Below are 23,603 nucleotides of genomic sequence, written 5' to 3'. Positions count from 1 at the left end.
ACTTACAGAAATCAAGGGTAGTTTTAATCTCTAGAACTGCCAGTTTTGACTCATAGCTGGGATGATGCCTAGGCGTCGAGATAAAATCAGGATCTCCTGTATAGACTTTTGTGTAGAGCTTCCTTACATATTCTATATGGAACTACTTTCTGTACCTTTTTAGGCAGCACAGTTGAAGATGCAGCATATTTAGTGAGCCATTTCCACTTCAAGAACTCATTTTTCTTGTTGATCTGTCAAACCTGTTATTCAGCCTTTAGGATATGACACAAAGTGAAACTGTTTAGAGAATTAGAGAGTGGAATACATGAAAAATGGCAGAAAAGCTTGTGTGTGGGAAGTGCTCCTCATCCTACTTGTGATTGCCTTGAACAAAACAAAGTGTGATCCATGGAAGCAGCAACACTTTTGTGCCCAACAGTGCTAACAACACCTGTGAGTAAAATTCTCCAGTTTGTCATAAATACTGATAAAATAATGTGGTTATGCAGAAAACATTTTCTTTGTGATGGTGTCTTCTTTCCAAATAAAAGCTTTTAACAAGGAAAAGGATTGCTTTGGGTTGGGTTGGACTGAAACTTTGCTTCACAGCTGTTTTGCAATTTTTTTTTATAGTTTTTCAGCACTCTTCCAGCCCTTTTACTCAGCCTTGGTGAGGCCACATATGGAGTGCTGTGTCCCAGATTTCATAAGACAAGAGAGACATGGAGCTCCTGGAGCAGGTCCAGTGAAAGGCAACAATGATCCAGGGACTGGCGAATCTCTGTCAGGAGAGAAGGCTGAGGGAGCTGGGCCTGTTCAGCCTTGAGAACAAACTACTGAGACAGGACCTCATCAATGCCTATAAATATCTAAAGAGAGGGTGCCAAGAGGATGCAGCCAGGCTCTTCGTGGTGCTTGACAGGGAGGTTGGGCCAGATGACCCACTGTGCTCCCTTCTGACCCGGCCGAATCTGTGAATCTGTGATTCCAGAGGCAGAAACAGCTTTTTCCTTGTTAAAAAAAAAAACAACAAACCTCCCCAGAGATTTTTCTCCCAGAGAATGTTCTACATGTTCTCCGCGGAGGACTGACTCCCCCCAGCCCCGTCAGGCCCGTGTGACATCGGGGCAGGGCTGGGGGCGAAAGGTGAGGGCAGACCGCGGAGCACCCACCCTCGGGGGACGAGGGGCCACCGCCGCGTCGAGCGACCGCAGCGGGCAGCCGAGCAAGGGGCGTTCCGGGGGCTGCCCTTCCTCCCTTCTTCACGGAGCGGCCCGAATTGTTTCCCCTCCTCTCCGGGGCGGTCCCCGGCGCGATTGGCCCAGGCGCTGCGGCGGCCGCCGGGTGGGCCGGCGGGGCGGGGCGGGTCCGAGGAGCCACCGCCAGCCCGCCCTCCCCTGCAGTCCGGCCCCGCCGCCCTCCCCCGGCCGCCTTAAAGCCGTGCCGGGGCCGTGACGGCGGTAGTAGCGCAGTGCGACCGGTGGCGGCTCCTTAGCGGTGCCGGGAGCGCGGGGGGGGGCACGTTCCGTCGCAGCGCCGCGCCTGGAGCCCCTCCCTCCCTCCCTCCGTGCTGCTGCCGCGCTCCCGCCGCGCGGGCCGACGCTGTCACCGCCGGGCGCCGCCAGCATGTTTGACAGGACGCGGCTGCCCTTCGTGGCGCTGGACGTGCTCTGCGTGCTGCTGGGTAGGTCGGGGGGCCGCCGAGGGGCTTGGGGGCCGCCCCAGGAGCGCCGCGCTGCCCCCGCACGGCACCGCGCTGACCGCATGCTCGCCCCCCACTCCCCCCCGCAATCTCCGAGCGGGCTCCGGCCACCCCGCGCCTCCTCCCGCCGCTGCCTGCCGCCCTGCCGTCCCTCCTGCCTCTGCCCTCCCAGGGGGGGTTCCAGTTACTGTCCCGAGCCGGGAGGGGAAGGGAAGAGCCTCGCGGGGAGGGAGGTGCTGCAGCTTATCCACTGACATCTGGAACTCCCTCTTCTCTCTGATATCCTTACTCTTCCTTCCCTAACCTTCTTTGTCGGCTGAAAACCGGTTGTGGCAAAAGGCAGTGCTGGAAAGGTGGATGTCTGGTAGATGTCTGTTGGCTGGGGTATGTTTGCTAGCCCAGGTGGGTCGGGAAGCTGTCCTGGAAGGGGCTGATGACACGGGAACCCGCCTCATCCATCCAGGGGCCGGCACAGACGCGATGGTGCTCGGCTGTAGAGCGGAGGTTCGCCGTAAGGTTGAGTTGCGTGCGGTGTCGGTGGCAGTAAGCTACCGCTGTAGCTGAAGGCTGAAAGCGAATTAGGGCATTTCTTAGAGCACGGTGTTTGCGCTCTCGTGTCCGTGTGCAGCAGAAAGGGACGGGTGTCGGGCCAGAACGATGCCTCGGTGATGGCCATGAGTTGAACCGAAACAGCCACAGCACACTGCCACAGTGCTGCAATGCTTCTTTTGGCCAGCCCTAATAACAGAGCCTTCCCAACTTTACTTTCTCCTAGTTCAGTCTCTCTAATGAAACTACTTCATGTCCTGTCAATTCGCATTAACTCTCTCCTTTCATGTAATGACAGTGTAAAGAGCAGTAATGTTAGTTGCTGATCAGCGAAGGGGCAGCTTCATTTGTAAAGACTTGTAGCACCGCTGGGTTTTAGGAGCCTGGGAAGTGTCCTGACTACCTGAAGATGTGATTCTTGGTCAGTCTTAGGAGGTGTTAGTTTTGGATGTTGGCTTCTGCGCCAAACAATGACAGTACTTAAGTAATAAATCTAAGCACTTTCTCATCATGTTCAGAGTGTGATGTTCAGACCTGGCACATGAAGTCCCTCTTGGCTGAAGATGTCTGTAGCATTCGTATGAACATAACAAGTAACATTTTTGTCTTGCTAGATGCTTCCAATTGCAGTGGTACCTGTAGCTAAATGCCAAGAAAGAGCAAAATTAGAATAAATGATGCATTGCTTGGAATTAATGTTATATGAGAGAGAGGTTTTGCAGAATGATAATGGATCCATGTGGTCTAGTGGGAGCAGTCTTTAAGCAGATCAGAAGTTTTATGAAGCTATGCTGTAGTGAGGCCTAAACTTTCATACTGTCCTTAAGGTCAGTGAAGCAGTTTTGTCTGTTCTGATAATTGTAATTACAAAATCTTTATAATTAGGCAAAAGTTTTGCACTCTGCATATACTTTGTGTTTGAAGCATATGGGCATATTGTAAGTAACCTTGAATAATCAAGGAAAACAAAATATATTCAAATTAGGACTGTAGCAGACATAACTTGAGGGTCATCTAGCTGAAAGAATGAGGGTTCTCCCTACTTCTGCCCCCTACTTCGTTACCTTGGAAGGTAGATTCTTGACCTTGCTCTGCAGTGTAATATCAGTTTACATACCTTTCCCTTCTCTTGCCCTCCCCTGTGTAGCATTTGGATCACAGATGCACTAATCTGGTGTCCCAGTGTGCTGGAGGGTTGCCAGGCTTTTTATTTTCCCTTGGGCTTGTTTACTACCTACTAATAGTCTGAAAAATGCAGGCAGTGCGTGATACAAAGTCTCTTGACACCTGCAGCTCTAAACGCATCAAGTTGCAGGTTTTAGTGAAACTGCACCTGAGGCAAAAAAAATACATTTGTGTAGGAATGGGAAAAATAGTGGCTGTAGGACCAAATTCTCTTCCTCTTTTCTCTGGCTCCCATGTGATTGAGGCAGGCCCTTAGAAGAGCATGGTTCTTATGTGTGTCTAATGGGGGAATCTATTTTAATTATTTTTTTTTCTGTAAAAAGAATAGTTACTGTTGATTGTGGACTCTCACTTTTTCCCTGCCCTTCCCTCCACTTGTGCACTTTGATATCTGCTCAAATTACCAAGGTAACTGCCCAGATAAAGTGACTTGCAGATGTGGATAATGTGGTATCTACTGTCTCTAGACACTACAGAGACTATGAGGCCTCCAAGAGAAAACTGGAAGTTTAAACACTATGAAGACCAGCTTCACATTACATTGACCTGACTTACCCGTAAGCTCACGGCAGGAGCGGATGACTCTGTGTGTCTGACTTACTTGCTCCTGTTGTAGTCAAGCCATTCTTTGTATATTCTTTCTCAACACAAGTTTTTCAAAAGAAAATGAAGGGGGAAAAGAGCTATACAGTGATTTTCTTTTTTTTTTTTCCTGTCATTTAAGTGGTTTTATTGAAAGGTCTGACAAGTGCCTAAGATGGAGCTGAGGTAAGAGAATAAGAGGAAGCATGCAGGGAGGGGAAAAAAGGAGGAGGGAAAAACATCTCCCCCTTTATGTGTCATTAAACCATGAGATCAGTTTGGTTGCCTGGAACTTAAGTCTAGGTTGCTTTTAATTGTCCTTAAGGAAACTCCCTTCCTCAGCCACATTATTACCCAATAAGGGAGAGAGAATTCAGGGAAAGAAGTCTTTGGTGCTCTGAGAAAATAATAACTCTTTCCCTCTTATCAGTGTGGTAATCCTCTCCTAAAAATAACACTGGTGTTTCAGCATTAAACTAGCTTTCTGTTCTGTAACCTAAAAAAAAAAGAAGCTGCAGGTTTCTGCAGTATCTGTCCTTAAATAGTGTGAGGCGGCTGTTTCTGCATTCCTTGTGTGCTGATCTGCAGTGCTGGGTGTGTGCTGCTGCATGTCCGTGTTCATCTCTGCAGTGCTGCAGACAACAGCTCCCTTGCTCTGTGCAGTCCAGGGAACAGTAGTCAGATGCATCTGTCAGTGGAAAGCATGAGTGGCCTGGACTGCAGGGTTTCTTTCTCCTGCATACTTCTGTTACTTCTCCCTCATTGGTTTTCTGATAGAAAGACATTTTATATAGCACGGCAGAGACTGACATTTCTAGACAAGAGTAAAACCATTTTTCAAAGATACTGAGACTTGGTTCTTATGGTTCACTACACTTGCAGTTTGTCAGGCAAAAAATAACACCTTATTAGACTAGCTTAATTAGTTAGCTTGCAAGTGATGCCTTCATTAGGCACTATGTATACACTCCTTGCCACTCTTACATGTCTATTTTTTGATTAAAAATCAGGCTCCTTTTTCATTAAGGGATGTAAACAATAGTTAAAGAACAAAGTTGGGAAACCCATGGTAATATTCCTGTAATCAGTGAAAGAATTACTAAATACATTTATCTTTAGATCAAAATCTCACTAAGACAAGGTGCAGATTAAAGTTAGCTCTGCAATGGTGACTGGAGCCATAATGAAAACATTTCTGTCACGCTAGACTCTGGGATGATTTTCTTCTGGCCTGAACTTGTTGAAATTCATGCCTAAATTGAGTGCAGGGGTGCAATACAACACATTTTCCTTTAGTCCCTTGCCTGATTATGCAATTACTGACAAGCTATCATAAATAATTGGGAGTTGTACTTGTCAATATGTGATTGCTGGTGTAATGCAAGAATATGTAAAACCTAAGATCAGAAAAATTAAAGCCTTCTAAAGAATTTATCCCTTTGTGTTCTGATCCACTTTTCTGCAATATGTTGAAAAAAGTAAAGAATCAGTGAAATTTAAAGCTGCTGTGCAATCTAGTTATGTTTGTGTAGAGATTTCTTCTTTCTTCCTCTCTGTGTCCTAACCTATGCTGGTTCAAGAACCTAGCTGAAAACTTTCCTACTGCCTTGCTGCTCTGTGTCAGTCTTTTTATTTTTTTGTCATGAAATTACTTCTGAGTAAGGGAAGGACTCCTAGTCCTTCCAAACAGAAGGACATGTGGACTAAACCCAGAAATACTAAATGCTTAAATCACTTGAAGCTTGCTATTTAAAGACTGCTGGGTTATTTTATGATACAGGGTAATACATTAAACAGCAGATACATGTATATAGCACAGGTGAGTTTGCTTTTGCAGTATATGACCAGTGTGAGTGAGATAGCTGGATCACACTGCACACCCTGCACAACGTTTTTGCTTTAGGAGCTGCTCTTTTCTTTTAGGAGTGTTTACTCCTGCCGTCACTGAAGGCAGCAGTCTTGGTGATGATTACAGTGTTGCTGTTCAGTCAAGAAAGGCTGCCTCCTATGTGAGTTAGCACTTCCTGATTGCCCTAGTTCAAATAAAACCTCCTCCTCTGTTACTTGTGACTCACTGACATGTGTCACCATTCTTATTTTCCACATCATGTGGGTGCTAAATACTTTTTCTAGTGCATGAATACATTGTTACAAGTATATGTGAAAGAGCAGTTTGTCTTCAGTGACACTGTTCCCTAGGTACCATGAGATGATACTCACTGACATACTCTGTTCATAGGAAACCTGATTGTCACCTAAAACTGGGAAAATCTCTCCTCTCCTACTGTGCTTTCTTCTTTGAAACATTCACTTTTTATTTTCTCCTTATAAAGGAAGATGCTCCATCAGAGACTCTCTTCCCTCTTGTTCAGAAGCCTACAAAAAACCTTTAGGTTAGAACTCAACTTGTTAATGAACATTGTTCAAAGTCAGCAGTCAGATTCTTGGTCTGCCAGCTTTTGCTGTTAAAGTATATCTTGTACTAACTCCTAACTCAAAGCCAGAAGTTCTTGCACTTTCTTTATACAGCGATGGGTGAATCCTAATTCACCTTCCAGTGTCTTCCCAAGATCCAAATCTTAAACTCTATATTCTTTCCTCTTGGCATAATAAAGGAAGATGCTTATCAGCTCTTAGGTTCCTTACCAGTTGCTTTTTTTTTTTTTTTTTTTAGCCTTAAGCACTGAGAAGGGCTCTTGCAGCATGCTTTTGTGAGGACAGTGACCTTTGTGTAATGGAATGGGAGAGAAGGGGCTTCTGACATTTTCTGTACAAAATTTAAGTACCACATTACAGTAAATTATAAAACAGCTAATCTCTTAACAACTGAAAAAGTCCTGCATCACCTCTATAGCTGCTTGGGTGCTTTTGAAGGCTGTGCTGAGCTGATTCAACACACTGACCTGGTTTTAAAGAGTTGGGTAGTATGAATTCATACTGACTGAAGGCAGCTTTGTTTGAAGGTGCACAATCACAGCCCTGGTGGGGGGGAAGTAAAGAGTTGATTCCCGGTTGTCTGCTACTGCACAGTTTTGTGTAGGACCACTGTTGCTGACCAGATGCTGATGAGAGAACAAAGCTGTGGTATTCTTCTCTTTGTGACTATACTGGAGCCATGGAAGGCAGGTAGCACAAAGAGATGACCCAACTCTTGAAGGTACCTGGTGACAAGAAAATTTGAGTTTTGTAGCCTTCTAAGTGACATGGGTTTACTATCCCCAGTGATTGACAATCCTCTTTTCATAATTAGTCCAAGAGGATTAAAACAAACTCACCTTGAATGAAAAAAAAAAAACAAACCTGCTGAACAGAATTACATAGAAACCTATTGGCAAGATATCCACCCACAGAAGTAGACTTTAAAATGACCTTGTTTTATTGATGTATCTGCTTAGATTGGTGATGGCACTTCTTTTCCTTATCCCCTATCCTGCAAAAGAAGCTCCTAATTCTTGGGTTTTATTCAGGTAAAATAGTTGACTGAAGACAACTGAAAAATTCACAAATACTAGAAATTCAGATAATGGATAACTAGTGAACAACTACTTTTGACGAAAATTAAAACAATTTAAAACTGTTTTGAGGAAGCAAGATTTCCTTAAGATACTTTCTGACACTGTTTTTGGAATTATATAGTTACTACTACATCAGGAAACACTAATAATAGAATCATAGAATGGTCATGTGTTGGAAGGCCCCTTGAAGATCATCTAGTTCCAACCCCAGGCAGACTTTCACTAGAACAGCTAATCACTTCAGCTGTAGTAATAGACCTCTCAGTCCTGCCTGTGAGTAGACCCAGGAGCAATTTAACAGGCAGAGTAGTTCAATCCTGCAATTTTAAAACTGGAAGAAAACTGTATTGTGTATATCAAGGATCTTATGCCTGTCTCTTCTTGTTTAAAAATCAACTGCTAATGAGTTGACCCACTTTCTGGGAGAAATTTTCCTTTTCAAGTTATGAGACTGATATCAAAGGCACAGAACTAAAAACTATCTACTGATAAACCTGCGTTGTGTTCTTGAAACTACTTTTTCCCAGATTCTCTGGTACGTTAATTCTTGTTGCACAGTCAGGTCCAGCTGTAAAAATGAACACTGCTTGTTCTTATAGAAGCCAGAAATAGATCCAAGTAAGCTTCTTTAGCAGAATATGATATATAGAAGGATAATGTTGAAACTGTCTAGTGCACTTATCAAGCCCTCTGTTATTACATTGAGTTAGAGGACTTGAATGACAAGTACAAGAATAGGCTGTTCTTGCTCTATTATAGATGCTCTATTTGCAGATTCATCTTTAAAAAGCTGTTACCTAGAAGCAGTCTGACTCAGAAGTGTGTTAAGGTTCAGTTTTATTTGTATTGTACTTCAACTCAGTTTTGGCATCTCTCCTTCATGTGGTGTCTTGCTATCTGGCAACAAGAGCAAAGCTTTTTTAAATTTTGAATTAAAAAATGTAAGTATATCAACTCAGGACCCCCATCTTGGAATCTATAAACCCAGAATCTGCTAAATGAAACCAAAAATATGCAGAAGCAATATCAGTGCGTCCTTATTTCTGTGATCATGCTGATGTAACAATGGGTTTTGCTAGACATAGCCAAGATTTTAGTGCCTTCTCCCCTTTGCTGCCACTGCTAATCATGCAGCTTTCAGAGGGGCTGTGTGGGGCTTTTTTGATCTCATGACGTATTCATTCTGTTACTTAGCCATCCCTGGTATAGGAGAGGGGTCACAATTTTTTATGTCATCCATTTCCTAGGGAAGGAGGAAACTGTACCAAACAGGAATTATGTTCTGGTTTTGCCCTAAGTGTAGAAGGAATTGTGTATCAAATTTCAGCATCTCAAGTAGCTTCTGCCTCTCTTAGAATAAGGTGGAATTTTTACCTCAAATTAATATTAGTGTATTTTTGTCTGTTTTATTTTGCTACTGCAGATCTGCAGATTACTGTAACTCTGTTCTGAGTCTTAGATGACTGAGTCAATGAAGCTAAACAGTAGGTGCAATATTTTCTGCAACTGGAGTACTGAGTTGGTAAGGAACACATACTTACCTAAATTTATCTGCCTTATTTTAAGGTACAGAAGGGCAGTGAACTACCAGCTGAAGGGACTGGTTTGGAAGCTAGTGGTGGAGAGGCCTGAGAGAATAAACTTCTTATTATAACAGGGAAACCTTCTGATGTGCAGCAAGCATATATGGGGAGCATATATGACCTTTAAAGGGTACAGAAGGCAGGCAGTGAGATTGAGCCTGGCAAATAGTCAGGAACACTATTCCCTGTTAAATTCCAAAAATCATCTTAGTCATCATCATAGTCTGTGTCTGCTTTTCTTAGTGTTTCCTTGAGTGAATTTTGTAGGTTTTGCTGACTCAGGAAAGTTACAGCTTCACCTTCTGCTTTCTTAGGTAAGCCTATACTGCAGTACTAATATTAAGTTAAAATACTCCAAGGCAGTATGACAGCTGGGTCTAATGCTAACGGAGATCCTGGGCATGGAAGTAAGGTCACTATTTCTGCTTGCAGACTCTTACCATTCTTCCCATCTCTTCTTTAATCTTAAGACTACAGTCATCAACACTAGAAAATGATATATCTAATCCTAAGATCACAGATCTAGTGCTGATAATTTCTACTAAAAACTGGAAAGCAAGCACCTGCTCTATTACATGAGTACTATAAGACTTTCTATGCTTTATGTTGCTTAAATATTTTTTACAAGTTCTGATTAAACTGATTTCTTGAGCAGTCTTCTGAATCAGTACAAAACAGCTGCTCTGATGGCTCAAAAATATATAAGGTACTGTCAGTTTTCCTTTTAAAATGTGTTTTGATTGAGCTTATGATAGAGTTTATGTTATCACAATGTATCATTACGCACTGCAAACTTCAGTCTCACATGGAAAAAGTGTTCTGTTGTCTTAAACATGATGGCATGCAGCAGTGTGTACAGTGTAAAGTAACTTTCTGGTGTATGACAGGGTATACAATGTAATGGAAATTCTGAGTCCCTCTCTAGCACTACTGTTGTAAGGCCTGACTTTGTTAAAGACTGTTTAAATAAAATATTGTTATGCTTGTAGAACTCATCGGAAAAAGATCATTTACACTCCTGACAACAAATTGCCTATTACATTTCTTGAAACTGAACGGTATTTCAAGTTAGGGTGTGTAGATAACATGAGAAATACTCTGAAAGCCTCTTGCTGTGCACTCCCACAAAACCAAGATTAAAATGGAAAAATAGTTGTAACTTCTGAGGTTTAAATGAGCAGTGGTCCTAAATGGTGTTCAAAGTTGATGTCACCTGCAGTAAAAAGAAAAAAGTCCCTCATTGTTTTGTCAGCAGCTGACCTTGACAGTTCAGTTTCTTTGGCTGTGTTGCTCTCCTGATCTGTAAGCCCAGTGATTTAGGTAGATGGTGTGTAGAAGACCTAGATCTTTGGAGGCTTATACATGCTTTTGTATCTGGGGGCTTCTTAGGTCTTAGACAGTACAGTCAAAGCCTTTAACAGTAAATATAATGCTGAGCATGTAATGCAAGCAGTGATTAATTAATTCCCCTAAACAGGAGGGATTATAGTGGGAGAAGTCACTCTTGTTTGCTCTGGCTGCAGCTGGTTGGATTCTTCCCCACCTTATGAGCAGCGCTGAAAGACAAGGAGCTGCTGACCTCTCCTTTTCCACCTGCCCTGCCTCTGATCCCCCAGTGTGTTTTAGCTATTAGTGTGGGGGTCTTAAATCTTTGTCAGGTCTCTCAGTAATTGGGCAGTTAGCCTCTGCTGCACTCAGTGAACTGCTAATGACTTCCAGGTGTCTGTCCATCCCTGGGCTAGCTTCAGCTGTCTTTCCCTCTGATCAGAGCAGAGCCCAGGGCACAGCCTTTGCTTGTGACCTGCAGTTGGCTCACTTGACCTGAATATGTTGCTCTGTGTAAGCAATAGAGCAGGATAAGATATATTATTGTCTTGTTTCTGCCTTTTTTGTTTCACATTTGCACTTCTCTCAGTGGTTGCGGAAGAGAGAATTGCATGGTTTCTAGAGTAACAGGTAGAGCTTCTAAAAGTCTGTTTTTTGGAATGAAATGTAGATATAAGGGAGAATACATTTGTCCATGCTAATGTTTTTATATGTGTTTTGACCTGTTTTAATGGGTCGGGAATACAGATGACTGAGCTAGTGCCCTTGTGTAATACTAAACTGTTGAATGCAGAGAAACTGGGATAGGATGTAGTTCTGTCTTAGTAATTTACTAGACTAGAAATTGCATGCTTGTCTGTTGAGGCTGTTCCAACTCAGAGGAAGTTGTCTCCACCCCCCTTGCCTTGGTACAACCAAAAGTGTAAGATGTGCTGAGGGACTTGCTCAGTTGCTGATCTGGCTTCTCTGCTAGTCAAATCATAGATCAGAGAAAAAATAAAAATATAATAGCATAAAGTTGCAAGTAGAGTAGTAGGAGAGATGAGAATGCTGTGCATGCTTTTAAATACATATATCCTGTTTACTGAAGCCTATCACAGCTTCTGGTGTTATCAGAACAATCAGTGTGCTGGTATTAGAAATGCTTTGCATTCCTTAGTGTAGAAAAGTGAGATAAAGTTCTTAAAGTGGATAGGAGTTAGGTTGTGAGCTACCCACTTATCTCAGCTACTGAAAATAAATAGTGCACTAATTTTTCTTTTGTACATCCCTTACCTCTAGGTATCAGAAGTCTAAATGTTTTCTCATTATTTTAAGGTGTTCTTCCTCTGGGTAGTTTTTTGTGTTCTCAGAACCTCCTGTCTCAAGAGGTATTGATTCTTTCTCTTGACTGTTCATGGAAAAAGAATTTCAGCACATCTGCTTTTCTGCAGAGAACAGTCTTTTACAGATGCTTCTAAACTCTCTCCAGCAGATTAACGTGAGTTTCTTTAAATCTCTTGCATACTTCCTTACTGTACATTAAAAAATGAAGAGCAAAGCAAACATGGTTGTTCTGTCTGAAATTAAAAGCAGAAATACAAGTGTGAGAGTGGGAGAACTTAAATTTTCCCTTGCTCTCAGTCATGATTGCCAGATGTATAGGTTTAGCTTGAAATGATGACATTTATCTGTCTGTGGGGTTAGCAGCATCACCTGTTTAATAAAATGTGAGCTGTAAAAAGTAACTGATCTGTTTTGAGCTCATAATTTGCCGTGTTGTATGGAGGTTATTTCTCCAGCACAGCTCAAATTACTGTTTGACCCCTTAACTGTAAATTGTGTATTTGTTTACAAAAGCTGAAGCTGACTTTATGTCAGCACATCAAGTGCAGAATGTATTGATCTTATTTTTCAGGTAAGTTTAGAGAAGCATAAAAATTCTTCTCAGTCTCAGCTTAGTCTAGTACAGGTTCTTGTAATTAGCATTTACTTGTGAGTTTATTGCAATATGAGGAAAAATCTTTTGTTAATAATCAAGCTAGCTAGAATCAATGCCATAGTCTTCTTTAGGGGTAACTGCCTTTCTCCTAGTTTCTAGATATTCATTTGTTTTAATGGAGAGAACTTCATTTGTTTTAATGAAGAGGACTAAATAGGAGCATGGAGTCTTAATGTGCTGTGGAGAACCTGAAACAGTAATTCAGCATGAGTTTAAGGTTGCATAGAGCCTCAAGTGGAGATCCAGTTGCTTCCACAGATAATGAGGCCAATTGGGTTAAAGAAAGGATGTTTACAAAATACAGTGCATTCCTTGGAACTACTTAAAATTGTGAGGGAGAAAGCACCACTGATCAGGAAACAATTTCGTGAGTTGTGGAAGCGGATCTGTCCCAGGCTGTCCTAGTTCTCCTTTCTTCCACACCATTGGCTACATGTTCCTAATCTGTCCTTTGAACCAGCTCTCACAGTAATGCACTCAACCAGATGACCAAGTGCCCCTGAAAAACCTGTGTTGTGTGCTCATGGGCTTTTTCTTTCTGGAAAACTTGGTGTGAAAAACCAATGCTGAGACAAGGAAGGGGATGGCCAGAAGTTGGAGGAGGACCAGACAGTCTAGGTTGTCTTGAGTTGATCTTGAAAGCTTAGCTGAGTTTTGTGAGCACCACATCTGGTTCTGAAATAGGTGGTACAGTATCACTGAAATGGTTAGAAACTTCCTGAGTTTCTTTCCTTTCAGACAACAAAAACCTTTCAAAACAACAATGTTCTTTGCTGGTCTTAAATATTTATGCAACTGCTGTAAAAGTTGCTAATTCAGCTATAAATGCTGTTTTTTCCTTGTTTAAGGAAAATATGTAGCTTGCTAGCAAAGCTACATGGACACCTGAGTGTCAGAATCTGACTTCTTAAGCAGCTTAAGAAGCTTAAGCATCTAACTCTAAAATTAGAAGTGTGATAAATGCCACAAATCAGAATAGTGTGGTGTGTTACGCACATGGTAAAAAGATGATAGTTTGGTATCCATCACTTCCATTTGAGGGAGAAACTGGAATTTAAATGCTTTTTTTTTTGGTTTAGGCTTAAACAGTAAAAATATAACATAAACACCTTTTCACTAACCAATCTTCCTTTGGAAAAAAACCAACCAACCAAACAACTTCACCCTCTTCCCTTGGGCATTGGTATTTTATTTTTGACATTCCCTTTTTGTGAGTGGAGGACAGTTCTCACAGGGACTTCCTTTCCTTCCTTCCTCAAAGGCTTTTGTGTCATGCCATGTTGTCCCGCCTGATGTGATTTAAGTAGTTCCTTAAGGCTACTTATATTACTGTGAATTACTGTAGGTGTTCCATGGAAAGTACATTACAACAGGGCTTGAACCTACAAATCAGAGTTGGAAACTCCTTGTGAACTCAGTATAGCCCTTTGTAACTATTTCAAATAGCTTAACTTCACTCTGTACAAATGTTGCCCTGGTCTAGCCCAAACTTAAGGCTTTCCTTCCCTGCAATCCCTGCTCAGTAATTCAAGCGTCATTCTTGCCTTTCTTCTCTCCCCCTCCATCCTGTTTGCTTTTGTTCTTGTTCATGTGTATGAAGTTTTTTTTTACCTTTCTTTCATAGGTGAAAGCTTCAAATCTCTGCAATCTCTTTTCCTGTTCAACTTTGTTACTACATCTGTAGCTTTCAGGGTTATAAAACCATAGGACAGTTTGCGTGGAGGAAGTCTTAAAGATTATCTCATTACAATACCCCTGCACGGGCAGGGACACCTTTCACTATCCCAGGTTGCTTAAAGCACCATCCAACCTGGCCTATCGGTTAGCTAGAGTCTGATTGTGTGAGCATTACAGGAGAAATGCCTCATTTTATAATAGTTCCAGAGCACTTGAGTGATCAAGTTGTTTTCTCTGCATAATTAAAAGGGAGAGAAACTAGATTAGAGGACTGCTGTCTGTTTCCTGCTACTACCTTGCAAACTGGCCCAGAACATGTTGGTCTCTAGTATCTTGATAAGATCAACTACAAAAGTTTTAACAAAAAATAGAGAAACTCCAGATCTGAGAAATTCCAGTCTGAAGCATACAGAACTTCAAGTAATAGTGCTTTTTAATACCTGATTGTCATGCTTTAGAGGATATGAATAACAACTAAACCATTAGGATCCTTTAAGGTATAAAGTTACCTAGAAGAGCATCCTTGGAGGTTACTGCTGGTACTGTCTGGGTAAAAAGGAAGAGAAGGCATATTGTGAAAAGGACAAGGAATAAGAGCTGATCTACAAGATTGCCTTTCAGCCTTGTAATCTTGCACTAGATCTTGGTCAATCTTTCCTCCAGTTTGTAGAAACTAATGAGACTGAACAAATGTACATTTCTCAGAATTTCAGTGTACAGTCAACCTGCATAAAGGTCGTGGAGGTGCTTGGCACTTCTGATCCAATACTGGCCTGTTATGTACATTAGTAATGGGTTTTTTTCTTTTTCCTCTTCCAGTGAAAACTTCAGGACTGTTTGCTTACATGTATTACTTGTTGTCTTCTCTCCCTGTAAAATGAACAATAGTAAACTACTGTTTGGGATAGGTTAATGATCAACTAAATACCATTTCATAAAGTCTTCTATTCCATTGCTGGAAAGCAGTACATCATTTGGATTGCCATAGGAACTCCTAAAAGTAATGAAAAAAAATGGAAGTGGGCAGTGTAAGATATGTAACCAACTTCCTTTTTTTCCTACTCTTTTACTATAGCCTATGCAAATTAATTTTGCAATCTTATTGAAATTGTCCTCATCTGACTTCTTTATTTGCTGCTTTTCCTTTTTCCTCTTCCCAGAATCTCATTGTTGAAAGTAAAAACACACTTTAAATCTACTTTCTAAGTACTGTATAAGGTAGACAGATCAATCTGATTTAACAAAAAGGTGCATCCTTTTCTTTCAGTGAAATAGATATAGAAAAGAACAAAAATGTATGAAGACATATTTAAATGTATAGGCAGTAGTAAATCAGTATAACTACGTAAAAGTTCTCACAAAACAGTTTTATAAACAGATTTCACATGAAGAAGAAAAAAAATTAAATCTTGAGTTCCTTTCATCTGTTTAATGAAGACTGAGCGCATAGCTCTTACTGGCAGGAATTATCCCTAATTAAAAAAAAATAAGTCCTTGAAATTCTGCCTTACCTAGGTTACAAAGTGAGCAATTCTCCCTTCATATTCAAACTTTTGCTGGTAGGCTTAAAAAAACTGCCTTAAAACAGTTGTCAAACTGAGGGTACCTTCCTTTTTCGTGTACACTCATGTAATTGCTCTCCTTGAAAAAAACCCACATGACTCATGATTCTGTGTACTTTGGTGGCAAGAAATTTGGAATTTTTGAGCTAAGTACTCTTTGTCATATTTGCATGTGAATTGCATGCCATGTAGTTTCTGAACTGGAGCTCTTAGAGAACGTATTTCAGCAGCTGGTAAAAATGAAATGGCCAACCTTCGTGAAGTTAAACCTAGAAAAAAACCCAAAACAAACCACCTCAAAACCTTACTGTAAAACCAGCAATGTTGGCTCAAATGTTGAACTGGAAGGCTGAAAATGCAATTGAACAAAACAGAAAAATTCTTGATGTTAGGTTGTAGTATCTTTTCTTGGAAAACAGGTATTTATGTCTAAGTAGTCCAGTTCTGCAAAACACAAGCTGCTGCTTAAGTTAAGCATGAGGATATTTCTGCCTGTGAAAATCAGGTGACCTTTTTGAGAAGATAGGATTGTATCAATTAGGTAATGGCTTTACCACTCCATCATTTTGGTGCTGAGTGTGCAGTAGCAGAGACAAACATAGGGAAGACTGACTGAGTTATGTTAGTGGAATCTTGCAGTGGCCTTGAGTGTAGCTGAAAGTTGTCTCCAGGCACATGAGCATACAGCTGGAGGAATTTTGACGTGAGTTCTTCAGTGTGGCCCCCTTCATATTTGAAGGGCTGCAATTCTGTTTTGTCTGCTTCTACCACCTGTCAAGCTTTAGCTCTCTTCTCAATCATTAAAGCAGAGGAAGGAAGGAGGGAGACCTTTGAGATGCAGTTGATTTGATGGTATATCGTGCTACTTAATGAAAAACTTTGTGCTTAAAGTCAAGTGAGCATAGTGCTATTTGCATTTTTGTATGTTTTTTTATATGGGATGGTAAGCATCAGTAAGTATGGACAGTTCTTCATATTTCAGATGTTTTGTGGAAAAAAATTTTGCTCTGCTCCATAAGAGGATTTAAATTCCTCCCAAATTGCTTTCTGTGACCATAGCAATTTTATTAGAAGAGGAGTTGAAAGCCTGGAGTATTACCAAACACATACAGTTTCAATATGCACTTCACAAGCCTTTGCATTGCAACTTAGCAGCCCAGAGAAGGGTCCAGGACTTATCACTCTGTTCCTACTGTTTCTCTCTTGATATCTTTTCTTCTAATGAAGTATATAGGAATAAGCTTATTTAAAACCCCTTTAAGCTACTTACCTTGTAGTCAACAAGTGTCACCAGAAATCAAAGCAATCACTCATCATATTAACTTCTTTGAAATGCGTTTTTTTTTTTTTTATCCTGACTAGTCTTTTCTGTGTCAGTAATTGCACTTACCCTCTGATTTACATATAGACCATCTACCTGCATATTACATGAACGTTACGGAAAATATAAAGTTTAGTTTGCCCTTTTTTCCTTGTTTTAAACCAAAATCTACTTTTTGTTTTGTTTCAGGATTTTGCAGCTCTTACAGCATTACCTTATTTGTCCACTGTTAGTCTAGTTCTTGCTCAATAGATCAAAGGGAAGCGGGGGAGTGGGCATGGTGGTATTTGGTCAAATGCTGTCAGAAGCCTTGATGGCTTCTTTGACATGACTGTCAGTATAGTGCAAGTGAACTCATAAGAGAGGGAATAGGTAATATGTCACACTTACACTCAGTGTAAGTTCTGAGAGTTATAATTTGTACCCAAGTCTCAGTTTTCATGTTAATAACTTAGACATTTTCATGCAGAAGTCTTCCAAAGTGTACAAAAGCTGTGTAAATGTAAATTCTTAAGGTATAAATCTCATTACCAAGAGATACAGTCCAGTCACACCAGTGTCTATATTTCCCATTGGTGTCTCTGCAGTTCTCTTGTACTCCTTACCTGCATGAAAACTACTTGCATGAAATCTTTAACTCTGTAATTATGGCAAAATCTGTGTGTATTTTTTGTCTTGGTATCTGTAAACACTGATCAGATTATAGTGTACAGAACAAGGCCGGTAATTCAGATATAAGTCAAGGTAGTGGGGTGGTGGGAAAGGAGGGGAAACAACAGGCAGCCTGCCCTCAATAACTATTTAGTTGTGTGAGTGGCAAATACTTTTTCTTGAGTGTAATCTTGGTTTAGCGTGTGGCAACTGACCTTAATGATGAAAGGACTTTGAACTCTGTCTGTGAACAACCTCAGAGTCCTTCTGAAATAGGCTTCTAAAAGAGATAAATTTTTATAAACAGGATTAGGTAAGTGTGTGCATTGCATGATACTTAGGAAATTTGAGTTATGCATGTTTGGTAGCCTCCTCCATGCATGTTTAAAAGTGACTTTTTTTTTTTTATTTAACCACATGTATTTCTTGTTTTTGTTTTTTGTTTTCCTCCCCCAACAGCTGGCTTACCCCTTGGTGTTCTAAACTTGGCCAAAATAAAACCGTATCAGAGAGGCTTTTTCTGTAATGATGACAGCATCAAGTATCCGTTCCATGACAGTACCATCACATCCACTGTCCTCTACACAGTGGGGTTCACCCTGCCCATTTTCTCTGTAAGTAGCTAATATATAGGGAGCATTGGTGATGGGAGTAAAGTGTATGCCTTCCTAGAGCTCAGAACTGTAACTGTGCTTTGAAGACAGTCTATATAGGCAAAATCCCATGTATGTATAGTCATATGCATGTGAAAGGTGCTATTGCTTTGTTTGCACAGAAAATCTGGAACTAATCTCTAACTGCTAGAGTTGCTAATTTTATTTGTTTTAGGAGCAGAAAAAATGTATTAGTCTAGGCTTTGATCATTGGAGAGTAAAATGGCTTCCAAAATGTTATGGTATAAACGCATCTCTTGCTCAGAATGGGTTAGTCTGTTAACTTGAACACCTGTAATATTAAAACTTAGTACTATACTGGAGTGCACATACCTATAAATAGTGACTGTTGTTTCCATATACTTTCTACGGATATAAATCTAATTTTGACTCAGTGGGTTTTATTAGGTTTAAAAGTAATGTGATGACTCTTTAAACCCTTCAAAATGGGATACAGAGACTGAAAATCTAACTGCTTGTAGAAAAGAGGCTCAGTGTTTTCAAGAGCACATGATTTTGACAAAGAACAATTTTATTCTTCTCTAGGTTTTTCTAATAATATTTGAAGCCTGCTTGTATCCCAGTTTTTAGTAAGATTTTGATATGACTTAGAGAACCAAAGTTTAACTGTGCAGAATAGTCTTGAACCTGAAACTGCATCTTATTTCTGCTTGTGGTGGTTGACCAAGCCATATGAAAGATGATGATAATGTTTCATCTGATAAATGTATAAGCTAAATTGATTAGTAAGAACTATATGAAGTGGTTTAAGGATGGAAGCAGTCATTTAAAACAGGTAAACAGATACCTGCAGAACCTCTACATGCACTACTCTAGTTTTCCCTTAAATCCTTATTCATTAAAGCTTGCATTAGGCCTGTGCAGTAAATTGAAGGTTGACACAACAACACTAGTATAGTTTCACTATTAAAGAAAGTAGTCTGAAGTTTGTAATTTTGACAAGTATATACATCCTCAACATACCTTTGGGAAAATTTCTTTTCCAGTGGGTTTCCTTTGTACTTTAATTGTTAAGTGTACTGGTGAGCTAACAGTTGTACCTCTGTGCACTTTTGGACTTTGAAATAGGTGTTCCAGTTCCAGTTTGATAATCTGTTGAGTTGCTTGATATCTTATCTTCCATTTCAAGAAGTTGTTAATGTAATATAAAGTCAATTAAGAGTGGGGTTTTTTTTCTGGCTCTAAAGCGGTGGAGAAACATCTGACTTAGAGCTAATTCACTTAAATCTCAATACTTAAAGAACAGTATGGACTATAATTTTAGATAACCTTTGTAGTTACAACTTAGAATTAGATGTGTCAGTGATTGCAGTCTATTCTGATATTTTGCTGCTATGATACTTTCGTAGGGGTCACGCAGTGAATTTTCATTGCCTGACTTTGTGCTGGGGCCTGGAGTATATAATTGGAACAATCACTTCTAGTCTCCATGCTGAGAGATTTAAGAAAAAATTCTAAAGCACTTTTAGTTCTGTTACAGTACAGCCTAGCCAGATCATTTGCTTTTCAGTCTGAATATTTTACAAAACTTAAAGCAATTGCTCTCTGTAGTTAACATTCTAACCTGGCTTTCTTAATCTGCATTTTAAATTTAGAGAGCTCTTTAGTCTCATGCAAGACATGAAAAATCTTCCGTGGCTACTGGAAACTAAGGACTAGGGTAAGGTGTGGAGCTAGAGAGAATGACATTTGGGATATTACAACTTCCTGAGTTGAAAGTAGGTTCCTGTTCAATGGTTTCTGTCTCTAAGCTTGCCTTTATTCAAAATGGAAGGGAAAGTTAATCAGTCTGGGAATCTGACATCCAGACTTGTTTTTTGTTTTGGTATGATTCAATCAAGACTTGAGACCTTTTTCCCAGGCAGTTTAAGTTTTTGGAAGTAGTGTGTTCCAGACTCAATATCCTCACCAGTGACACAGCTCACTCATGAAAGATTATTGGGCAACAACACTGATTATCCTACATCCAGTAAAAAAAGTTGTCCTGACACGAGACTTCTGAAAGGAACAGATCTCTCAATGAAGGAACTAGTAAAAGATGGTAAAAATTTGGTCTAATACTATGTAAAAAGTCTATCAATTGCACTTTTGTGCAAACTTTTTTCCCCTCAAACATGATACTTGTTCCTAAATAGCTGGACTTAACACCTCTCTTACAATCTGTCACATTGTGAGAGAGAAAAACTTGTGGTAGAAATCTAAGGGAAGCAAAAAGAATCATCTGCAATGTGGAAAAAAATAGTTAATTGAGTAGTACAGTGATTACAGCCTTAGCATTTAATAATGTACAGGTATTGCTGTTTGCTTATTTAGATCTTAGTCCCTAAAACCTAATGAAATATAAGCCGAAATGCTCAAAGTATTTTTATGCACATGCCCCTTACTGCTCTATCACCTTGCTTGTCTTAAAAGTGTAGTAGGAAGTGGCCTGAACATCTTGCTATATAATAATAATAAAAGATCTTGTTTGGTTAAGTTGAAAGGGTAGGCCACAGTGGTATATAAAATAGCTTCAAAAGAGAAAAAAAACAAAACCAAAAACCAGACAAACAAAAAAACCTCCAACACCCCAAAGCCTGCATAGGTATTTTATTATTAAGCCTCTCTCTGTGCATAAAAGAAACTCGACTACATGAACATGGATTTGTTTAGGTGACATTTTATGGAGATTTACAAGATGTGTTAGAAACTCTTGGGAATCTTAAAAAAAAATTAAAAATTAAAATAATATTCGTAGAGATCATAATTCTGCTTATGGCTCTGAACCCTTCCTGATACCATTGCCACCTTTTATCAGGAAATAGTGTCTGGGAAAGAAATTCATGTTTATTCTTTTCCAAGTGCCACTTCATAGTATGTTGCATCTCAGTTTTCCAAATTGTTCTATTTTGATGGGAAGCACAATTTTTGTATATAGAATTTTCTGAGATTTAGGATCAAACAAGCCTTGGTAGTGCTCTGGAAAAATTAGTCTGTCTAGATGGCTAGGCCAGTGTCCAGAGCGGCACTTATCCATGATATCTGACACGTAAAGAATGCAGGAAGAGCATTCTGATACTTCTGTCTTCCCAAGTCTTCATAGAGATGTTTAGAAAATAACTCTGTATAATTTAAGGGTCATGACCAGTTAGAGGCTAGTGTCCATAGATTGCAACTCTGGGAATATTTTCAAATGTACTTGGTCTGGCATTTTTGGTTTTTAGCTGTCTGCATGAGACCAGATTTTTCAAGTATAATTGACAAATTAATGTCAGTCTTTCTCTTTCGGTGAGGTCCAACCATGTCTATTTGTAGATGTCTCATTCAGTTGGTCTTTTCTGGTGACTTCACCTCCAAGTTGTTTTTTTTCTTCCTCCAGTCATCTTGTTTCTTCAAACTGCTACCTTCAGTGACACTCATGCAGGTTCTCTTAGATTTGAATAGGTGAGAGTAGGGGAGGGAGAAGCACAGAGCAAGGGAAACCTCTGAAACAACTTTTTTGCCAGAGGAGCAGAACAACAGAGCAACTTGAGAGTTAAGAGTTTCGTCTGCTCCCTGTACTAAGTTCTGAAAAGGGTTTCTGCAGTTCCCTGCCAAAACTTTGCCTGGCAGCTCAGTTTGGGAGCTGAATGTTCATAAACCACTGGTGGGTTTCTGTTATATGATGGACTGTTGTGTGTCAGGTCTTCTAACTCAGTCAAAGTAGTGCACTGAGTTCCTGGGAAACTAAGTAGTTTGCCACAACTTGCTGCTACCAAAACAGGTAATGCAAATGCTGATGTTCCTGACAGGGGAAGTGTTTGTTAGTAAATGGTATTTTGATTAAGTCACTTCTCTGGGATGACCTCTGCTGTTTGGGATTTGTTTGAGAGAGAACATGATGAGCCTGTAGGACTTAATTTCTCCACCGTCAACACATCCAAAAGATATCTAGGTAGTCAGGTCACATTGATTTCTAACTAGTTTAAACAAAACAAACAAACAAAAGGCAAAACCAAAACATTCCTAAATTTGTTTTGGCAAAAACTAATGTCTAAAGTATCTTGATGCCTTCTCAAAGGGGACCTCCATAGCTTTGCTCCTGTGCCAGCTTTAACCTATTAGACATTAGGCTTAATGTTTCTGGCAGTGTCTCCTTATACCAGTGTTCTGACCAAAACTTTCTGCTCCTACAGATTAGCACAGTTATACTTGGGAGGCAATTTCCTGATTTCTTTTCTGGCAAAAGAAACTAATCTTTTGTACTCTGCCTGTGAAAGAGATTAATTTTGCAGGGAAACTTTGATTGACAGCACCTAGTTGATTAACCAAAATTAGCACTTATTGGGCTAATTTGGCTTCAGGGACAAGTGTAGTTACTGCTGTGGTAGAGACTAATAAATCAGGGGACTAATTTATTGAAGACTGTTTGGTACATGTAATCTTCATTTTTTTCAGCAGTGTCAAAGCTTTATGTACCCCTCTGATAGTTTTGCAACTAGTTGAAATTAAACCTGCTGTTTTATACGAGAGTGGATTTCAACTTAACTTTTAGGTTTCAGGTTGCTTATAAGTAATTTTTTTATGCTCTGCCTCTTAACCTGGTAAACCTTCAGAAAAAGATAGTGTGTTATCTTCATTGTTTTTTGGTGTATTTATGACATTGAAGACCTTTTTGGGCAATGTTGCTGAGCTTCATAATCTGTCAGAAACATACCTCCTGTTTCTTGGTGTCAGTCATATCTATTCTCATCCTAATCCCTTTGATACATTAGGAAGATAGAGTACTCAGGATAAAGGCAGCATTTTTAAAGAAAATCTCATTAATTAGATCTGTATATTCAAGTTATTACTTCACCAAAATCTTAAGAAACTAAACAGTCACGGGATTAGATAAGGAATCCTTAAATGTATACATAATTCATTGGACTCTGAGAAGTGGACAGTAGGAATTAGTACTCCCTGACCTTTGTAAGGGAGGAAGGTGTCAAGTAGAGCTCTCCAGGTGTTTGCCCTGTTCTGTATAGTCATAAATGCCCTGGAGGAGAGTATGTGCAGTGAGACAGCAAAGTAGGTAACTCAGAGCAATAGATAGAAAAGATGGCAGTAATATAGCTGGTGAAATAGGGGGTAGGTGTCAAGGGATATCCTTCCTGAGGAGATTGGAAAGGACAACTTGAGGAACGTGTATAATCTGATGTTCTCTCTTTAGAGTGATAATGGTCAACTTTTAGGTCTGTGGAACAATCAACTTTGTGCCCAGTAACAGTGAAGAAACCTAATCAAGATTAGAAATTTGGAAAGAAATAGACCTGAGATATTTATGGAAAAAAACTCTAACATAATCAGTCAGAA

General features: G+C 40.1%; 1 protein-coding gene across 2 annotated transcripts in view; it reads left to right on the top strand.

Moving 5' to 3' along the window:
• The first annotated feature begins 1,453 nt into the window (after window positions 1-1,453).
• The window catches only part of PLPP1 (phospholipid phosphatase 1), a 57,600-nt gene continuing 35,450 nt past the window's right edge, over window positions 1,454-23,603 (top strand). The window contains exons 1-2 of one of the 2 annotated variants that reach the window (XR_003526190.1): window positions 1,599-1,666; window positions 18,076-18,230. Coding sequence is in view for 1 of the 2 variants with exons in the window: in XM_027634407.1 (XP_027490208.1) it covers window positions 1,609-1,666 (58 nt within the window). In the remaining variant the exon portion in view is untranslated. Of the gene's footprint in view, window positions 1,667-18,075; window positions 18,231-23,603 lie in introns of both variants that reach the window. The other variant, XM_027634407.1, reaches the window with a different exon arrangement.

This window comes from Corapipo altera, unplaced genomic scaffold (assembly GCF_003945725.1).
Source record: "Corapipo altera isolate COAL_440 unplaced genomic scaffold, ASM394572v1 61411, whole genome shotgun sequence".
Classification (NCBI taxonomy): domain Eukaryota; kingdom Metazoa; phylum Chordata; class Aves; order Passeriformes; family Pipridae; genus Corapipo; species Corapipo altera.
The sequence above is the reverse complement of the archived record's forward strand: the minus strand, read 5'-3'. Positions and strand labels throughout refer to the sequence as shown.